Source organism: Lates calcarifer, linkage group LG9 (assembly GCF_001640805.2).
Source record: "Lates calcarifer isolate ASB-BC8 linkage group LG9, TLL_Latcal_v3, whole genome shotgun sequence".
NCBI classification, from domain to species: Eukaryota; Metazoa; Chordata; class Actinopteri; family Centropomidae; genus Lates; species Lates calcarifer.
Window position 1 is genome coordinate 1,030,026 of NC_066841.1, and position 21,070 is coordinate 1,051,095.

Sequence of the window (21,070 nt, forward strand, 5' to 3'; positions counted from 1 at the left end):
CTTTTATTGATTAAACTGATCACTTTTTTTGATTGACCGACTGATCGAGTGGTGAGGGGATGATGTATTTCTGTAGTCCAACTCTGAAGTTAGCATCAGCCTGGTTCCCTCCACAAAAAGCCAATGGGATTTTTTCATTGTGTTTTGGATTATTCCAGAAAATAAACAGTGAGCAGCTAAAGTTTCTGATCCTTCAGGTTTAGTTGATCAGATAATCTTCACAGATGAACACCACTGTTCTGATGTTTGAAGCCTGAATCCAACCTCCAGAAGTAAAAAGCTCGTTAGCAACCGCCTTTTTTAAGCCACGTAAAAGCTTCAAACATCAGGAGTGGGGGACTAATCATTTCAGCACTTGACTTGTTTAGTATTTATATAAAGGTAATAACCAGGTTGAGATCCTTGGTTTTAATTTTGATTAACACAATCAAGACACATTAAAGAAACATTAAAGTTGTGCTCCTAGATGATGTGCTTACACCTCAGTGCCATTATATCTAATGAAACTAACCATCTCCATTAAATCTTTCACTGCAGCTCTAATGGGAAAACAGTTAGGAGACATTCCCGAGTAAAGCTGGGGGCTTATGGCAGTTTCTGTAGCTACTGAGGCACCCATCTGTGGCATTACACTGGCATTAGGGTCGCCCATTAGTGTCACTGAAAATCAAAGGGCAGAAATCACCCGGCGATTTTAAAGCATCGGATCTCCCCTTTGAAGGTATTTGCTGTGATGTTTATCCTGCCGGCGATCCAGCCAGAGGGATAAACAAGCATTCAGATGAAAAGTCAAATTTAAAATCCATCATCTGTGCAGCCTTCGCTGTGGTGTCCTTAGAGTGGTGTGTGAACAGACTCGATAAAATGACTCAGCTTCACCTACGTGTGAACTCTGCAGACCAATGATCTGATAACTGACCTGATACACTGTGGTGGCCTTGATGTGTTGAACTGCTAACAACAGAAGCCTCATTCAATACTCACTGATGACAGGAGAACAACCACAGTCTCCTACTGTCAACCAGTGGGAGTGGGACTCATTCACTTTCTCCTGCTGCTTTGTAAAACCCTGTCTGGATCAAATTAGTTCTCTTTTCTGAATCAAACTGTATTGTCTTCATATGTGGCACTGAAACACACTGGCTTCTATACAGATGTACAGTTATGGGTAAAAAGGAATGGAGGTATCAGTCGGTCACTGCACCACTTTGGTCAGACTGAAATATCTCAGGAGCTATGAGAAGGATTGCCATTAAATCAGATGTTCATGGTCCCAAGAGGATGAACCCTACTGACTGGTAAACCTGTGGCCTCTCCTCTAGCGCCACCAGCAGGTCAAACTATAGAATATCTTATGACAAACACAACACATTTGTTTTTGGCCTAAATATCTGATACTAATTCCTTCAAAAACTCCAGCCTGCTGTTGCATTTGTAATTGGGAAGACAGCTTAGTAATGTATGAATGTAATTACCAAGAGACAGGGTTGAGTTGAGGCTACTTTGGTTGCTGGCCAAACTCCAGTAACAACTAATGAACTCCAGACTGAGTCAGTGTGAAAGCTGATTATGGGTTTTACATTAACAGGGTGAGTTGATTCTAGAATTGTTCAGAAGTGATTTAGAAATAACTTGAGGTAAAGTCAGCGTCTAATTTCCTGAAAGATGCAGGAAAGATGAACTGGAAGCTCTTAACTGGCCTTGGACGAAGGCTTGAGTGTGAATTTTAAACCTCTTCAAAAAACTGGATGGGAGCAGTAGGATACAGTCTGCTGGGAACCACTGGGCGATGTAGAGGGATGAAACACTGCTCAGAAAACTTGGAGGAGCGACGGATGAAAGGAGAAAGTGACAGGACGGAGGAGAGAGTGAAGAGAAAGTGAGATTGGCGTTCTCCATCAAACCATGAAGGAGAGAGAAGAGGCAGCTTGGAGGACAGGGAGAGGACATGGGGAGAGCTCAAAACAACAGCAGGAAGAAACTAAAACTCCTGAATTTCACAAGAAATCCCCACCAGCTCTGAGTCCCTGAGTCGAGATGAAAAGATAATGAGACGGAGAAGTAAAGGCTATGGGATCGACCAGATGTAAAGACTTTCTCTTTGCTCTGTAAGCTCATTTGGAAGCAGGGCTGGACGACATGGAAGATATGGAAAACAATCTTAACACGATCAGTTCATGATATGAATCTATTTCTGTCAAGTTTAAAGGTTCCTTTTTACTCTTTAAGTGAGATGTGAAGATATGATGGCGCTGGAGAAAGTGGACACTACGGTCTGTTGTTGTGCAGGTTTCACACTGGTTGTTTTAAGGGACCACTAGCACCTGCTTGGGTCTAAAGGATCGACAAATATCTCCACGTGTCGACTTCATTGGACGTTTCTTTTCACATTTCCTCGTCTTTCGAGCTCGGTTATGTCCGTTGGACGTCTTCTTCACTACACTCGCTCTCAGTCTTTGTTACATTTTCTGCTGACCTGAGAGGTCACAGAGGACACTGAGTGGAAACAAAGGAATCTGAGGCACTTGTCTTCTGTAAATACGACTGTAAAAAGCAGGAAGGAGAACAAAGACAGAGAAATCATATCTTTTGTTGAACACACTGTTATCAGGGAGGAGCAGGTCATGGGGAGAGATCTATTCTCTGACCAGAGGCCAAAAGGTTTCTCCAAAAGTTGCTCAGTCAAACAAGATCAGAGACGCTGAACAATAACGGACAGCAGGAACAAATCAACCAAACCACCCAGACAGAGGGAAGCACAAGACTGAGCAATGCACTGCAGCGTATGGGTATTTATCTCTAATGAGGGTTTCTGTTAGGAGGGGGGAGGTGATTTATATTCCCACTAAACGAATCACTGTATCTTTCTGTTACAGGAACACAAACCACTACATCACATTTTCTGCAGTTTTAAGAGGAAGAAAAGGAAACGCTGCAGAGATGAATAATGATGTTTCATTTGGTAGGAAATGGAGGAAAATGGGTTTGCTCGACTTGCACATCAATTACATCTGAGAAACGTGGCCCTGTGAGTCCACCTTCATTTTCCTGAGTCACTGATTCAACAAAGATCATTTCAGATTTACATACAGAGAGCTAAGACAGGACCAGGAATGATTTTACTACAAATAATTAAAGCAACATCAATGGACTTTTTTGGCCTATTAATTCTTTGACATATTAATTGCCTGATCCAGTTATTATAGCTAATGTAGCAGCAAACTGTGGCCTATTTACACATCCAGCAGATACTCTCTCTCCTTTTAGCCCTGATTCAGTTTCTAACAAACCCTCAGGGAAATATGAAGCATTTTAGCTGCTAAATGCTCCACTTCCTTTACCGGCTAGTGGCCTGCAGCTGGGCCTGCAGCATACGTGTTGATTTATCAGAGGTTTTTTGCTGAAAAAGAGTTGTCTGCTGGATGAGAGCAGTGAGAATGAACCAAAACGGCAAATTTGCAAAACCAAAAGAATCTGAAAGACGCCAAAAAGCTGAGATTAACTCTGTTGGTTCTGATCTATTGTTAATTCAAAAATAACTGATTATTTGAGGTTCAAAAAGGAGCGTTCATGTTCCCAGGGTCCTAAGTTCATATTATATTCTGTTCACACACATTAACCATCCTGTTGGGAATGACTCCACTGCACTGCCATGTCTGAAAGCCTCATCTAGTCATACTGTACTCTCATGCTCCGATAAGCCCGTGCTTAATTAATGTCATGGCCTGATGATGGTGCTAAAGCAAAGGTCAATGGGTCACTGGAACGTTAAGACGTTAGGGTTCATCCTGTGAAGACCAGGAGCCAAAAAACAAGGGGCAGAAGGTGACATAGAGCGATCTGCTTCACTATAAATGGACTGGGAAACACAGATTAGTCGGCACTACACTCACCGAGCACTGACTGGGTGAGTTGCACATTAAAAAACGTGTATCCGTGTTTTAACCTGGATGTGTTTTGACCTGCAGCTCACAGAATCAGAGCTTATTGTGTAGTTCACTCAGTATAAAAGAGCAGTTCCCTACAATGAGACTGTAAGATGTGAATATGTGTGTAGATCATGACTTCAATAACAAAGCTACCAATGCTCTCCTCTGAGGATGATAAAACAGTCTACCACCATTATATAACAATTGATTTTATCTCTCTTTGATTGCCTTTGGCTATTGCACCTGCTTGGAAAGACAATAAAAAAAACATATTCACAGGAAATTGCTGGAAACTGAGACGAGTGTGGACGACAGAGAGAGAGAGAGAGGGAGAGGGAGAGGGTGCCTGTGCTGATGCAGGAATACTGAAATAGCTCCAGGGTTGTGTGCATTGGCGTGACGTCAGGGTGCACCAAGGAGGAGAAGCTGTGATTATGTAATGAGAGATTAATCATCTGGTGGGAAATAATCTGAGATTAGCATCAAGTCAGGGAGGGAGGGGAAGGGGGTGTAGAGTGCAGAGGAAGAGAGGGAGGAAGAGGAGAGGCTGAAGGAGGAAAAGGAGATGCAGGTTAATGAAAGAGAAGAGAGGCAGCGATCGGATGGTTTTCTATTTAACATAATTCATACACCTTCAACTCTGAAAGGTACGGAGCTCCCACAGTGCCAAAAAATGTAATGGTTTGTTTTATCGCGTGTGAATAAGATTCAAATATTATGCACACACAACATTATCTTGTGTGAAAAGGATGCATGTCTTCTGTGTATTAATTATCTTGTGTGGACAAAGCAGGTATCTTCTTCATTTATTATGTTGCACAAATAAGATCCATGTCTTTTTAGTTGTTTAAACAAGATCAGTATCATGTGTGCATAAAGTTATTATCTTATCTGTGCATAAAATATGATTTTGCGTGAAGAAGATAGAGATCTTGTTTGCATAAATAACATATAATCTGTCTGAACAATATCCACGTCTTGTGTACATGTGAGGAAACTGGATCCATACATTATTTGTGTACAAACAGGATCCCTAGCTCTTATGAAGCGAGATCCATATTTTGTGCATTTACTCTGTCAGTTATTTAAATGTGTGCACAAGTTTGAGACAACAACCTGGCACTTCTTATACTTCTCAAAAGTAGCTTGAACTGAGGAATTGTTAAAGGTGCTATATGTAAGTTTTTGTTATCGCTACATAGCCAACATTAGCATTAGCAGCTGTTTACTGACCAAGAGCTTCAGCCATCATTGTGTTTACATAATAAAACGTTGTGTTAATGCGACAAAAATTCAGACAAGAGGTCAGAAAATGACCTCTGAGCTGCTTTACTTCTTCATCCTCTCATGAGGCTACACTGACTCACTCTCATAAAGTGATATCACTAGACGTGACGAGATGGGGCTAGCTTGTTAGCATGCTAACTTTCTTAGAGGAAAATAATTGTAGAAACAGAAGCAAAACAAGTTGGTGTTGGTTTCCACTGCTGCAGACAGCTCTTGGAGAGGAAAGGGATGGAGTTTGACGTAGAACTAACAGCTGCTAATGCTAACGTTAGCTACATAGCGATAGCAAAAAACTTACATATACCACATTTAATTAACTTCACTTTAAAAAATGTATTTCTCTTATCTTGTGCACACTAGCTTTTGCAATGTAAAATATTCAGTACAGAACATCCTGCTCAGAAACTAATTTAACCAATTACCTATGCAGCGAACACTGAACTGCTCATCCAGAGTTTACACTGACTCATGCAAACGCACATGCATTACACCACAGCACACACACACATAGAGACACACACATTAAAATGCATTTGCGACAGCACAAAGTGCGAGTGCAACAAACCACCAACACTTGTGGAGCTGAGGAGGAGAAAGGAGCGAACAGAGGTGCACCGATAACGTCAGTCTGGTCTGAGTCACTGCAGATTCAGCGTCTGAGTGCTCTGTTCAGGAGATGAAAGAGTGCAGACACCAATACTTTAATGAGCTTTGCTTTGGCACGGTGAAATATTTTGGGTGAAAAATGTCTGCAGTGGAGTGATGCAACGCGCCAGCTGTGCCAAACTGAGGCGTCTGAGCGTGAAGAGGAGGAAACACAGCTCAGACAGTTAGAGGACAGAGAAGTTAGCAGAGGAAGTGAGAGGATTCAACCTTCAAAATAAAAGTATTTAAAGTCCCTGTACAGATGAATGTACGTCTACGGGTGTGCTTGTCAGTAATTGTTCTTGTTCTGTTTCAGCCGGGTCTCTCTAGAAAAACAGGTTTATTTTGTGTTTTAGTCTCGTAAGTTTATTTGAAGTTTCTGCAGATTTATCAGCTGCCAATCTCCTGTTCTACTACATCCCAAAGATGACTGGGGGAGGCCTCTGAAATTCACTTAACTCGCTGTAATGTCCATGAAACCAGTTTGAACTGTGGTCGTAAGGGGATGAACATGGTCAGCATCAATACTCAGATTAAGCTGTGGTATTCAAACCTTGATTCATTGGAGTTAAGTGTGCGGAGAAACGGGCTCCACACTGTTTTGGATCTATGGATTCATGCTGCTGATACCAAATTCTGAGCCTATCATCCACCGTCCAGATCCATCAGACCAGGCTGCGTGTTTCCAGTCTTCAACAGGCCAGTGCTGGTGAATCTGTGTCCACCACATCCTCAGATTTCTGTTCTTGTCTGACAGGACTGGGACCTGACGTGGTCTTCTGCTGCTGTAGTCCATCCACCTCAAGGTTGGAGGTGTTGTGGACCAACCAGTCTGACCATTCTCCGTCCACAGAACGGCTGCTCTCCGGATTGTTTTTTGTTTTTGGTTCCAGTCAGAGCAAAAACTCTGGAAACTGTTGATCCCTGGAGATCAGCAGTTTCAGAAACACTCAGATCAGCAACAACCGAGTCACTGAGGTCACATTTTCTCTCCAATCTGACGTTTGACGTAAACATTAACTGAAGCTCCTGATCTGTAGCTACATGACTGAACAAACAGGTGTACAGTTTGTTCATATTTTACTGTAAATATACAGTGATTAATATCTATATTATCAACGCAATTATTGTTGTATTGTTTTAAAACTACGACCAATCTTTTTGAACACTGATTCTGCAGTGATGGATGTTACCTGTGGTATTTCAGCAACTTTATTCACTTGTGTATTTAATCAGGGCTGCTGTATAACTCTTGTTATAGCTACCTTTTTTGGGGATTCCCATGAAAATCAATAATATTAGATTACTTGACAATCCAAAGGTGATTGAATAAAATCAAGACAATAATAAAGACAGAGGTATCGATGCATCTCTGAGCTACGACATGAAATAAATGTAAAAGGCAGGAAATGACAGACATTATGGTTACGCTGCACCTTTAAAGGTGAACACCACAGCGCTCGACAAAGTCAAATCACCCCCAATGTTTTGCATCCGCCTTTGATCGAAATATTTATGGAATAATAAAAGTAGTTCTGAAGGCAAAGGGCATCTGAACAGAGGAAGGACGGCCAAGGATGGAGAGAGGAAAACAGCGCAGATGAAAATGAAAGAGAGAGGAGAGACGGGCTAGCTTACCTTGACATCAGCCTTCTTGTTGAGGAGACTCTTGGCTGCTGCAGAGAGGCAGAACGACACACCCTCAGATGGCAGAGTACACATCATACACCTTCAGATGACCACAGCTCACACAAACACAGCTGCACGGTGATGCATGCATGCAGCGGCTACAAAAAACACCAAAATGTAAAAATCACCTGCTCATCAAAGCGTCTGAAATCTCAAAAAATGAACACACACAGAGTGACAATGCTTTTCTCTCCACATTTCCTCCCCCTTCACCACCCTTAAGGGAGGAAAAAAAAAAAAAAAAAAACACTGACCAGAACTCATCCCTCCCTCTAAAGAAAAAAAACCCTCCCTCTGTCTGTGCGTCCGTCCTGTAAAAAGACATTAAAACCCCAACGAATAAACACACACACACACATTTAAAAAAAAAAATCTCCCTCCAACTGGCACCTCCTAACCCTGATCCATTGCCCAAAGCATTAGATAAGCAGAGGGCATGAGGGGGGGAAAAAGTCTAACTAATTCTCCATATAATCCAAACACACTCCACACAGATGCACGCACAGGCACAGATCGAGAGGAGGAGGAAGGGGGGGCTGGATTAGGAATGAAAGCATGACGGGATGGAGATGCAGGTATGTGATAATGGGTTTGTTAATCTGAAGAGTGGGATGGATTAGTTGGAATCACCACAGAGTTCAATGATGGGCAGGAACCGTACACGACACCGTACTGTAGAGGTCAGAAAATAAACATGCATCCATTCATAATGTCAGAGGGAGTACAAACAGAAGTTCTGCTGATGTTAATCCTTCACTGGAGTAACACCGACCCCCCCCCGGGCAACTGTGTGATCCCCGACTTGAAAGCTACGCTGCACAACTGTTAGATTTTTTTGCATCAAAACATCTAAGCTGCTGCATGCACACCAAACTGTACACAGTGTGTCTGCAGGGCAGAGAAGCCCATGACAATCTGAACAGTAATACCCCCCCCCTCCCCAGATGAGAGATGAGGCTGCTTACCTTGGCAAACATTTGAGAAGCATTAGAGGAGGAGGAGGAGGAGGAGGAGGGGAAAGATTTAGGGAAGAGAGATTAAAACAAGCTGAGGGATAGAGGGAGTGTGTGATGTTGTGACTCTGGGAGATTTACGTTTTAATCATGTCTGCTGCGAGTTCAGGGAGAGGAAAAGGACGTGAAGTTTTAAGAGAGGAGAGGTCAAAAAAAAAAGAAAAGAAAAGAAAAAGCAGAGAAGAAGTTTAAATTACACAGGTGAGTTTACCTTGTTCCACGATGCCGGCGGTCGTTCCAGCCACGGCGCTGACGGCGGCAGGGGCTGTAGTCTGCCGACCCACTGAGACACACAGAGAGGAGGTGGTTAGATCGAGCTGAGGCAGGAAATGTTAATGTCAACAAATCCTGAGAGAAAACCAAAACCAAGAGAGTGTTAATCCGTCTCTACTCTCTCTGACTTCCCTCCTCTGGTTCCTACTGGAGACGCAAATCTTTAAAAACACTGTGGTTTTCAGCAGAAGTTACTCAAACAGGAGGAAATACAGAAAGTGTTCGGGAACTATTTTTAGCAGCGGATTAATCCACATTTGATGCTCGACTGATGCTGTGTTCACAGTGATGAAGGAAACTATCATCCAGTGCAACAGTGTGGTTCACTGATGTGTTTCTGGATCAATTATCAGGATCAGATTGATAAAATAAAACAGCATCTTTATAAAAGATTGATAAGTTTAACCTAAAATATTCATATTCACACTTTTTACAAAGTAATTCTGGGTTTGAATGAATATTTTCAGAGGAAATATACATTTTCAAATAGGCCTAGTTATTCAGAAACAGCAGATCATATCAAATATCCTTATTTAAACCAATAAAAGAACTGTACATCAGTTAAAAAGACTTTAAAGACTGCTTTAAAGTGTAAATTAAAAAGCTCAGATGTAGTTCTGTTTCTGCTTCGTCTATCACCAGCATCGAGCTCAGCCACAAGAATTCGTCAAACATGTTGTTACTGTTTGAGTCTGAGGCTACGAAGGCTCCGAAAACCAAGCAAATATCCTGCTCCCTCTAACACTGCCGCCCATCAACCTGCTGTGTGTTCATGTGTGTGTGTTTGTGTGTATATGTGTGAAGAGATGGCAGAAGACAGATGGGATGTCATCCTGTCCTCCTCTCTCTCTCTCTCTCTCGTCTTTTTATCACGCAGCACTCACCAGAGAAGTTCCTGGAGACGAGCATGGTGGTCAAAATGGCGCCCTGTCGGGGGGAAGAGAAGAAGACACGAGTGAAAAGAGTGTTTTGGACATGTGGCAGCCTGGTTAAAGTCTGAATTAAACACTGTCAGAGGTTAAATATGCAGAGAGAGACCTTCTAAAATCACTATAATAAGAACTATCTCTAATATTCTCTCACACTAACAAATAAAATGAAATTCGTAGGAAGTTGTTGAGGAGATTCTTCTAAGATCAGATGAGTCTTTAAAAATGATTTTTCCCCGACATGTGAGCTTATAGGAATTACACAAGAGTCCCGACTTAAAGGCACAGTATGTAATTTTAAAAATCTGTGTATTTCTGATGCAGTTTGGCGGCTAACGGCGGCTGCTGCTAACGTTAGCTCAGCTTTTTCTCCGATAACTTCAGATTCAGACGTCTGACGACTAAAATCCTTCATCAGTACTTAAGAACAACCATAATCTAAACAGTGTATCATAAAAATGAGGCTTAAAACTGGATAAAAAGTCCCATTTGACAAAATAAGTTCAAATCTCTCAGTGACTGAACCAGTGAGAAAACAAAAAAACACTCTTCCTCCTCCCTGTCACAACATTTCTACCTGTTCTCTCTGAATATTAACAATACAGAGCTGCCAAAGCTAAATGACAGATTATTTAATAATTAAGTTTTACTCAGGAACAAAATCACAACATCCCTCTGTGTGCATGAGCTGCCAAATATCTGTAAATGTCCTGTCACATTTTAATAAACAGATAACTGGTAAATGTGATCAGAGGAAGACGAAGAAACAACTTTATTTTGACCCATCGAGCGTTTTCACACCTTGAGTTTCCTCCTGGCGTTAAACTTCTTCAGGCACTCGACCGTCTCCTGTCTGTGCATCATAGAGGCCACTGTGGAGCGTTGCTGCGGGGAGACAAGAGAAAGAGATGCTGAAAATAAAACGTTAGAGGAGCAGCTCTGACAGTGACAGGTTTATGTGGGCAGGAGCTGTCGGAGAGAGAGAGTCGCTTCGCTGCAACGTGTTGATTCTCAGGCTCTTTTAGGTGACGACATTTCTGGCAAAAACCCCGGGCAAAATAGATTCAAGTTGGTTTTATAGTGTCCTGACAGCCCTCTACACACTCATTCTGTTTTATAATACAGTGTGTGATAGGACATGTGAAGCATATGAGCCGGCTGCTGGCAGAATACACTGATCAGCCCCGACATTAAACCAGTTAGCAGGTTTTAATGTGGCTTTTATCCAAAGTGAGAGACAACACTCGAGCTTCAGAGGAGGAGGAGGCTCTGAAGTTAGAACGAAATCTGTTCAATAAGACAAAGAGCAGGAGACGGAGAGAGGAGGTGCTCGGAGTCTGCTGAAGATAAGAGGGACGCTCCTGTAGGACAGCATTTGGGAACTGGTTCAACCGAACCAGAACAGCCTGGACTGACACCAACACCTGCTACGTTCAGTCACTGACAATTTAACACTGTTAATCACCTGGAGTTTGGTGAAGGACGAACATGAATCATAAAGAGCAGCCGGCTGAGAGACGTTTACTGCACAGAGATGTTCCAAATATAAAACATTACTTTGTGTTGTTTCCACGTTCACTTGGTGCTGTGTGTATTCTTAATATACAGCCCTGCATAAATACAAATTTAAATACACAAACATGTGCTCAGCATCATCTTCAGCCAGCGTTAAGAAGCTCTTACCAACATGTGCCTGCACTCACTCTGAAGCCTGAAGAAATGGAAGAGCCTTCATAGTGCGTTATAATTTCTGTTCAAAATCCAAAGATTACAGACAGAAGAAAGCAGGAAAAATTATTAAAAAGATAAATGTTCTAAGATCAAATGATATCTGGAAATGTAGCCCTGGAAGTTAGAGCATAAAGCACTTTGTGATTTTATTTTAGGAAGGAGCCACACTTATTTTAAGTGTCTTTTTCCACTTCTATGTACCCCAGACTTTCTCAGATAAACTTAACTGTACATATCAGGGTGTCCTGGGCGAACCTGTAAGCTGGTGATCCTGATATTTTGGTTGATGATGAGCAGATAGAAGTGCTTATCCCCGAGATAAGTTGCTCTTTTGCCCAAATCGTTCAAGATAAGCTGACCCAGTATCAGCAGATATCAGGGATCGCATGTTTGGAAACAGATGGTGCTCATATTTTGGCTTTTAGCTTTGGACAGATGTTCACAAACTTGCTGTTGGGGGATTTTAAAAAATGACAAATTGTTGGAGGAGATCTGATATACAGGGTGTGTATATGTATGTGTACATGTACTGTATGTACTTACGCAGACCCATGGGTGCTTCAGAGCCTCCTGGGCTGTGATTCTCTTGGCTGGGTTGATAGTCAGCATCTGGTTGATCAGATTTTTAGCCTCCGGAGTCACTGTGTCCCACTCTGGGGAGGGAAACTAAAGCACATACAAACCCATGCATGCCGCATTTATATCACACATACAAACATAATGTCCGGTTTAAATGCAGAGAAGTGGAGGGCGGTGATAACAGCTCACATCGTACGCTCCAGCTTTGATCTGCTGGTAGAGTTTGTGCTGGTCCTCGTCCCAGAACGGAGGGTATCCAACCAAAAGGATGTAGAGGATCACACCTACACACCCAAACACACAGACCTTTGTGTGAGTGACAAGAAGGAGAGCGAGGAGGCGGCAGCGGCAGCGACGGTGAGGAATAAATAAACAGACAAAGAGCTCACCACATGCCCAGATGTCTACGGGTTTACCGTACGCCTCCTTCCTCAGCACCTCTGGGGATAAGTAGCCGGGAGTCCCTGCAAAACCTGAACATGCAAACACAGATAAACACAATCCAGAGTCCAGTTCAGTCTAAGTATCGCTTCTACAGGTGGAACTTATTCACTGAGATGCTTACGGCAGACTCTAATGACTAGTTTCTGTTGATATCACAAAGTCTGCTGTGCTGTGGTTTCCATTCGATTCAATTCAGGAGCCAGCGATCGATATGAGGCAATATCATCTGCTGATTTAATAAAATCACTTCCATTAAAGACCCTAAAATATCATTTGACATTTATTTATTTAAATAAAAGGTCTGAGTACTTCTTCCTCCACCACTGATCAACAAGCAACAAGAAAGAGGGCAACATAAAACACAGATTTTAGCAGTGAATTTGAGATAAATATGTTTTTTTTCTGCAGTTGCATAATGAGAATTTAGTCAGAATCTGACGTCTTTAGTTGTCAGAGCTCAAAATTTTTATCCAGAAAAGCCCAAAATCACAGAGTGTGAAGGCGTCTTTAGTTAAATATGTTAATTAATGCAACACCACACCTGCGAAATAATGATGAATCATGGCCGAAATAAAATAAAAGAGTCCAAGAGAGAGAATCACTGCACTGAGTGTATTATGAAAATGTAGTTTAATGAACAGTCAGAGCTTTTAGCTTGCTGCAGTCCTCTTTATTTTGGCTCTGGGTCAAAGTAAAAAGTGCATTTACTGCATTTATTTCAATCTGTTGTGTTTGCTGTTGAGCACAAATGAGCCCAGGAGTCCGGCAGTGACACTGGACCAGGCAGGTGATCTCAGTTTAACACGATTAATTAGACTTTAGCTGAGAACTGGAACGACCAAAGAACATGAAACTGAAAACAAAAAGAACGAGAGAAGCGGCCTTTCAGTCAGATGATGAGAGGAAGAGGAGGCTCAAGGGCACGCAGAGAAAAACGATAAGATGACAGTATGGATCAACAGTCCTGTGGAAGCCTACACTTCTCTTCATCAAAGAGCTTTGCAGTCGTCAGTGTGACAGCTCTAAAGGCAACAGAGCCCGGCGTGATAAAGACGACGAAGAGGAGGAGGATGGAAATAAACCGGTAGGTGTTTAGTTTCCTGTAGCTTTACTTTAAAAGAGAAAACTGGACTTTTTTAGATTCTCTCAGGAGGAACCCTTTTACTTGTGATTAATACAGTGGTGGAGAAAGGACGTGTTTCTGTGGTCCAGTCCTGAAGTCAGCATCAGCCTGGTTCCTCCACAAAAAGCCAATGGGATTTTTTCATTGTGTTCTGGATTATTCCAGAAAATAAACTGTGACTGTAAATCCAATCTCCAGAAGTAAGAAGCTAATGTTAGGCTACAAACGAGCTACACCACGGTCACATGACGTCAACGTCTCCACCACTAAGCTTCCAACTGGTCATTTCATTTAGCTCTGAGCTCTTCTACAAAAGTTAGTGAGAGTTTGAAAGAGCGTGAGTAGAAACACAACGAGGCTGTAAAGGTGGACTGGTGAGTAGATGGGTTTTCATGTTAACGTCCCCGACAACCTCTGTAGTCTCATTTAGACACTCGTTAGCAACCGCCTTTTTTAAGACACGTAAAAGCTTCAAACATCAGGAGTGGGGGATTTACTGACCCATTTTATGTCGGAGAATAAAACCTGAAAATGTCTTGAGGGAACAGGAAGTGCTATCATGCTAACTTACACTCCTGCACCACTCTATTAAAAATGCACCTTTAAAGCAACACTACGTAACTTACTGAAGCTATCTTAAAGCTAACAGCTAATGCACAGAAGACAAAACTTACAAACACAAGTAAATAAAGCTCCAAGTATCCGCCTGTGTAAATGTGTGTGTGAGTAACGTACCAAACCAAGCTTGCTGGTCTCCTTGGACCTCGATGGCCAGTCCAAAGTCGGCCAGTTTCACTGCTGCGTTCTTACACTTGCTGGCCAGCAGCAGGTTCTCCGGCTGCACATACGACACAAACACCGAACACACATCACGTCAGTAAAACTCTCCCATCCTGTGAGTTTTTTAAACACATCCCATAATCACACCTTAAAAATCTGAGTGAAGACAGAAGCAACCAGCTGAAGAAGCTGATTTTATTTTGTGGAGTTGGTGGGAAAAGTTTGCCTTTGTTTGGGGTCATTTTGTGTCTTTTTGTGGCTGTTTCTGTCTCTTAGTGGCTGTTTTTTCTTTTGTGGTCATCTTGTGTTTTGTTTCTCCTTATGTATCTAAGGTCATTCTGCTTTTTTGTCTATTTGTAGTTGTCGTTTTGTTGACTTTCTAACTATAAATGTGACTTTAAACAGAGGTTCTAGTCCAGGGACCTGTGGCCTCTTACACTGATAAACCAATGACCTTTCACCTTATGACTCAGGTACGGAGCCAATGAGATTTCAAGATGACCTGGCCTTGGATTCAGGAGAAACTTTACCTTCCCTTTCTTGTGGTTTTCGCGAGTTTTAAAGGAAAGACAGACCACTGAGACGTAACCAGTTAAACCCAGATCAGAGGACTAAGAATAGCAACAGATGCAGCACACACACATTCATGGCAACACTCATACATATTCTAATACACACACACTCTGAGGCTGAGACAGACAGATGGGACTTAAAAAAAAATGTGTATAAGCCTTTTTTTGTTGTTTGTTTACTTGAGGAAGACGAAACACAGCTTGTCTTTTCGTGTCTTTCCTGCTCAGACGCTGATGTAACAGCAATCTGACAAACATCTACAGAGCACAGTTCACACAGGGACAACGGCTCTGTGCTGTAAAGGTAATGCCAATGGTGATCGATTTGTGGCTTTAGCCATTAATCATTCCACCACAGTGACACAGAAACAGCTGCGTGTTGAGCTCCAGCTGCAGGAGAGTCACTGTGTCACCCTCTGCTGGCTGATTTAAAAACTCAATTAGAGCAGACTTGACTTATGAACAGGAGGTGGAGCGTACTTAAAGGGGCTGAAATCTGCAGTAAAATATGTGACAAGGATAGATACTCTGCACCACACAGCACCCTCTGTATCTCTTATTATACTCCGATACAGTACAGTGAACAACTTATTGAATTATAACCTAAAGAGGCTCTGGTACAAGGTCAAAAGCCACTTAATCCTTCTTTATCAGATTTCATGCCAAATTTATTCCTGGCAGACGAGACTCTGGGTTTAAGGAGCAGCCTGTAAGTGGTGGTGGTGGTGGTGATATAGTTGCTGCAGAGAGCTTCAGCCATCAATGCTTCCAGAATACGTCCTCTGAGCTGCACCACTTCCTCAGTGAGTCACTATCGGAAAGTGACGAGACTGGCCACCCAGGCTGGGGCTAGCTGTTTAGCATGCTAACTTCAGTAGTATCAAAATCAATGAAACAGAAACAAAGATTTTTATCTTCTTTCTTGTCAAACCCTGGTGCCTACATTTACCCTTAATGTACCTGGACTGTCAGCAGGCCATTTGGAGATTCAGGTGTGTTATGCTAGTGGTGGCTAATGTAGCCTTGAGCTGTTAGCCTTTAGCGGAGATGAGAAGTTAGACAGGAAGATTAATATAAATCTCATGTCTGTATGCTAAAAAATAGAAGCTTGAGCTAGCAGGTAATTTGGATAAAGACTTGGAGCATGGGAAAAGTTAGCGCAGCACTGTTCTGGGACATCGACCAGCAGTCGTCAGATAGCTCAAAATGCTGTACATGTGTCTTCATGCTGGTGAAGTTGTTTTCTTAATTTGCTTATGTTTTGTTAAGTTTTTCAGCTGCAGTGTGTTGACGTGGGGGCAGTGGGGAGATTTATTTAATTGGAGAGTTTTTAGCCTCTTTTTTGATGTTGTCTCTTTTATAAAACCCAAGTATCGCACACAAACATATTGGACATAGGGAACATGATATTTTCTGCAGGGTCAAATATTGATCCTCCAAATATTAGGCATCATTCTCCTCCATGCCTTCAGGTTAGCAGATATAGGTCTGTATGTTTTAGCCCTGTTTCATAAACAACAAAAGAGAAAACAACAACATCTCAGTGTCTATTTTTTCCTGCAGTAATTTAATAAGCATCCTCTGGGGAAATCATCACACCACAACCTCAGACTTCTCCCATCTGGCCTCCTCCTCTGCGTGTCCAACCTTTAAGACACTTCTGTAGGGTAAAATAATTGTGGAGTTCCCCAAAGCGTCTCAGTGCAATAACATCAGATGATCTGAGGCCAGTATGGAGAAGGAATATTTATATATATGATCAAATAAGAATCAGAGTTGTTTTGCATCTTGGAAATGTTTCACAGACACTTCGTAGTAAAACTTTGATTTTAACCCCCTTGTTCAATTTTTATTGACACTTTATATTTAATTTGTCTTCAGTAGTTTTAAATGTAAATACATTTATAAACTGTTTGAAAACCTGCCTATGAAAGATTGAGGAGATTAATATATTTTATTAAAGCTTTATAAACATTGTAAAATCTGCTTATCGTTATTATTATTATTATTATTGTTGTTGTTGGAGTTTATGGATTATCATTAAATATGTTGGTTTGTGAAAATTTTACTGTGCGTTGAAAATCATTTCATTGTTGTGTTTTATTAACAAACTCTTATAACACTCCTTTTTAAAGTCAAATCTTAATAATTTTGTTAAAACTATTGAGAACATCAATACATGTTTATAATTATGTGTTTTAATCATTTATATATCTAAAAACTGTCTGTGTCTACTTACAATTACATTATAGTGTGTTATAACTGTTATTTTTGGTTGTATGCTGCTTGTAAAATGTTTTTTAACATTTATGCGTCACTTGGCTCATGTTGAGTCACTTGTGTTTATTTTTAGACAGTATTCTGAGCAACTAAAGAAGTTTTTGTTCATTACTTTTCCCCCTGGAAGTAACTAAAACTAGCTACAGCAAATTAAATGACATTTTGTCCAAAGGTTTAAAAACTGCTCAAAATAAATCAAACTATCCCAGTGAATCTCATTATTAAAGGTTTATGTTAGATATCTCAAGACTGCTTCACCTGTAACCACGCCCAGTGATGTCACGGTGTACTGACACACCTGGGAGTACACTGTGACATCAGTGAAGCAAGGTGAGAATTTAAAGGTTATCAGCTCCTGTTTCAGTTAAAAATACTTGGAAAACATTAATGCTATTAAAACAAACACGGTGCCTGAATCTAACTGCATGCACAGACAGTTTAAAGACACATAGATGCACACAAAAAGACACACACATGAACACACACATAATATGCAGGCATTGATAGATCAGGCGCACAACACATGCACAGACATGCTGGGTTTAAGTATACTTCACTGCACTTACCAGGCTCTAACAGTCAGACGCAGACAAATACAACTATAAATCCCTCCCATCACACACACACACACACACACACACACACACAAACACACACACAGACACACACACACCCCTGCAGGTGACTCACCTTGAGGTCTCTGTGTACCACCCCCATCTGATGGCAGTGGAGCACGGCCTCCAGGATCTGCTGGATGCAATGACTGCATGCAAACAGCAGGGGGAGCAGGTTAGTCTGAACACACACACACACACACACACACACACACACACACCCCTCCACCCCAACACCATCCAGCATCCATGCAGAGGCAGCCCCCTCTCAACACGGGCCACACACACACATGTAGTCAATGTATGATCTCTCACCGCACGCGCACAAAGAAAAGTGTGAACCTGTCTGTGAACTGTCGAGGGAGAAGGTGTGCAGTTTGCTATTTTCTGTATTCAGGAAAGGGCCAAACATTAGTCAGGCAGTGTAGGAGTGTGCTGCAGCTCCATGTGGGAGACGCTGTGTCTAACCTGCACATTTTCCTGTGTAATTTATTCAGCAGTAACACCGCCTTAGACGAAAAGATTCAGCCGGTTTCCAGGCATCTGAAGTAGACGCTGCTCCGCTGTTACTCCACTGAACTCTACTCTCTCACTTTCTCTCCCATGCTTTCTCACTCACTCTCTCTCTCTTTCTCTTGCTCGTCTGCTAAGGACCCACAGGAAATCGTTATTCTAGTTCAGACTGTCTAAAATAGTGCAACAAGAGTCCCAAAAGCAAAACCTGAAGACAGGCAGACACGCAAGAAGAGACAGACAAACAGACAGACAGACAGACAGACAGCAAGCACAGGCAAGTTGTTTTTAAATCACAGGCAAAAATTAGGAAACACAAGCTTTGTAGAGAAGGTGCAGGACAATGCAACACAATGAGACACACACACACCTTGAGGTCCCTGTGCACTATGTCATGTTGGTGGGTGTAAGACACACTGTCTAGAATCTGATGTATACAGTGACTGTGGAGACAAAACGACAGGGTGAGGAGCAGATAAAGGAGCGAACATGAGGAGGAGGAGGCATAAAGACAGTAATACAGAGGAGGAGAGGGAGAACATGTGACAGGACGATTAAAGGGTCAGTTCACCAGAATTAAAATAAAGACATATTTTCTGACTTATCCCTAACCTGACATGTAAATATTGTTGGTTTCGAGATATCTAATGGTGCGTTCCAGTTGTACTTTCCAGGTTCCTAATCGGAAGTTTCTCCTTGAGGTCGGATTTCCAACTCAGAACGTTGGAGAAACGCCACAAACCCGGAGATAAGAATTCAAGAGATCGTGAGACAAGAAACAGTAATCCAACATTATTCATCATGGATCAGGATTGATTATTGTTAATCATTCCAGAGAGGGACATTTAATCTTACTAGTACTACATAGTTTTGTGTGACGACCTAACAGCCTTACGAGTTACGACTACACTAGCAAGACGTGGGAAAAGTCAAGCGTCTGGAATAACATGCAGATTTGAAAAGATGAGAGTCAGATATGTCAAAGGAAACTGACAAATCACCTGAAAACTGTTGCTAACAGCTGATGTTAGTGCAACCTGCATGCTGACCAAGTATGACTCTGAAGATCTAAGCTTCATATATTGGTGGATTTTCCTCACTGAAGCTTCAAATCCCAAAAAAATGATACTCAGGACGGGACTGGTGTTTGGGCACAGCAGGGTTTTTGACTTAAATGTGACAGAGAGGGTCTGAAATGAAAATCCACTCCTTTGCCCTTGACTCTAAAATGCTAACGTCAGCATGCTACAATGCTTAAGCACCTGTTACGCTTCTTCAGGACGACTTGTTGGATGGATGGAAAGCTTCAGAAACCCCCTCGGCCTGCACCTGTCTGCTTTCTGAAGCTGGATAATCTGACATTCATGCCCACTTCAGGTCAGAGGAGGTGCAGAGGTGAGGAAGGAACCGGTGTTTGTCATTTTTCAAAGCTGAGAGCCCCGCAAACAAAACTCCAGGCAGAAAATTCAAAACCTGGACGCATTAAAAACCCAAACTATCCATCCGCGTGGCTGGACACGGTTACAGACGAGTGAGAAAATATGTTTCAGCGTAATTTGGGTGAACCGTCAGTTTAACAGGGTGGAGAGAGAGAGGGAGGGATCGAGCGAGTCTGTGTGCAGATGGAGTACAGAGAGGAAACTGTCAGCGAGATACTGTTGGACAGTAATCAAGCCATGCTAGTCACACACCCACACACAAACACATAAGAGTGACACACACACACACACACACACACAGACACACACATAATTTATGCAAAGAGAGCGAGGGAGAGTGAAGGCAGATGAGAGGGGAGGAAAGGAAATAATGGAGGGAATAAACAGGGATACTCCACAAACTGAGGCTCGTTTGCGTATGTGCCCTGACTGGAAATTCAACCCCATAAAAATGGTCTCTTTTGAAAGGTAACGCTCTGGATTATTCAACAAAGATTGAGTGCAGGAGATACTGAACTAAAGTTACAGAGGGACAAACGTGGAATAAACGTATGTTTTATTGAGGAAACAGTGTGGAAAAGGTCATTTAAGACGACAACAGGTGGAGAGATTTAAAACCAATATATTAAAAATCAGATGGAAACAAAAACAGTTTTCCCTCATTTTTCCTGCGTCTCTCCTTCTACCTCCTTTTAATGTTTCTGTCCCCTTCTCTTCTTCTCTCTCTCCCGCCTCCACAAACCGCCTCCACAGTCAAATTGATTTAAGTCTACCTCCTGAGGGTGAAGGGAGGGAGGGTGTGTGTGCATTTTGTGCATGTGTATGTTTCCCATCGGGATCGGGGTGGGTGGGGGGGCTCCTCGACCTCGATTTGCAATTCAGTTCACATACCGAAAAAAAAGAAAAAAGCTGCGTGGAGGTATTATCCATCAGAACCAGAGCCTGTTAACGCCAAAAACAATGTGTCAAAATCGTCTGTGTGTGCTAATGAGAGAGAGTCCAACTCTCAGAGCTGCTGGAGGACTGCAGAGGCTGGAGGACTGACACGTGGAGAGGTGGGAGGGGGGAGATGAAGAAGAAGAAGAAGAAGACAAGAGAGAGATGAGATTCATGGGTGTTTACCTGGCATCTGCTTCACTGTAGTACTCTCTGGCCACAATGTCCTCAAACAGCTCCCCTCCTGTCACCCTGAGAGACGCAAAGATGGAGGTTAAAACGCACTAAAAAGAA

At 42.2% G+C, this 21,070-nt stretch overlaps 1 protein-coding gene across 6 annotated transcripts in view; it reads right to left on the minus strand.

Moving 5' to 3' along the window:
- LOC108895334 (calcium/calmodulin-dependent protein kinase type II subunit beta) overlaps window positions 1-21,070 on the minus strand; it is a 38,198-nt gene that overhangs the window by 9,730 nt on the left and 7,398 nt on the right. For 3 of the 6 annotated variants that reach the window (XM_018694120.2, XM_018694100.2, XM_018694086.2), the window contains exons 5-14: window positions 20,963-21,028; window positions 17,965-18,037; window positions 14,378-14,480; window positions 12,465-12,548; window positions 12,265-12,359; window positions 12,040-12,162; window positions 10,567-10,650; window positions 9,721-9,763; window positions 8,775-8,846; window positions 7,500-7,534 (exon numbers count right to left, since the gene is read on the minus strand). In XM_018694120.2, coding sequence (XP_018549636.1) covers window positions 7,500-7,534; window positions 8,775-8,846; window positions 9,721-9,763; window positions 10,567-10,650; window positions 12,040-12,162; window positions 12,265-12,359; window positions 12,465-12,548; window positions 14,378-14,480; window positions 17,965-18,037; window positions 20,963-21,028 — 778 coding nt within the window. Of the gene's footprint in view, window positions 1-7,499; window positions 7,538-8,774; window positions 8,847-9,720; window positions 9,764-10,566; window positions 10,651-12,039; window positions 12,163-12,264; window positions 12,360-12,464; window positions 12,549-14,377; window positions 14,481-17,964; window positions 18,038-20,962; window positions 21,029-21,070 lie in introns of all 6 variants that reach the window. The other 3 variants (XM_018694110.2, XM_018694094.2, XM_018694076.2) reach the window with 1 other exon arrangement.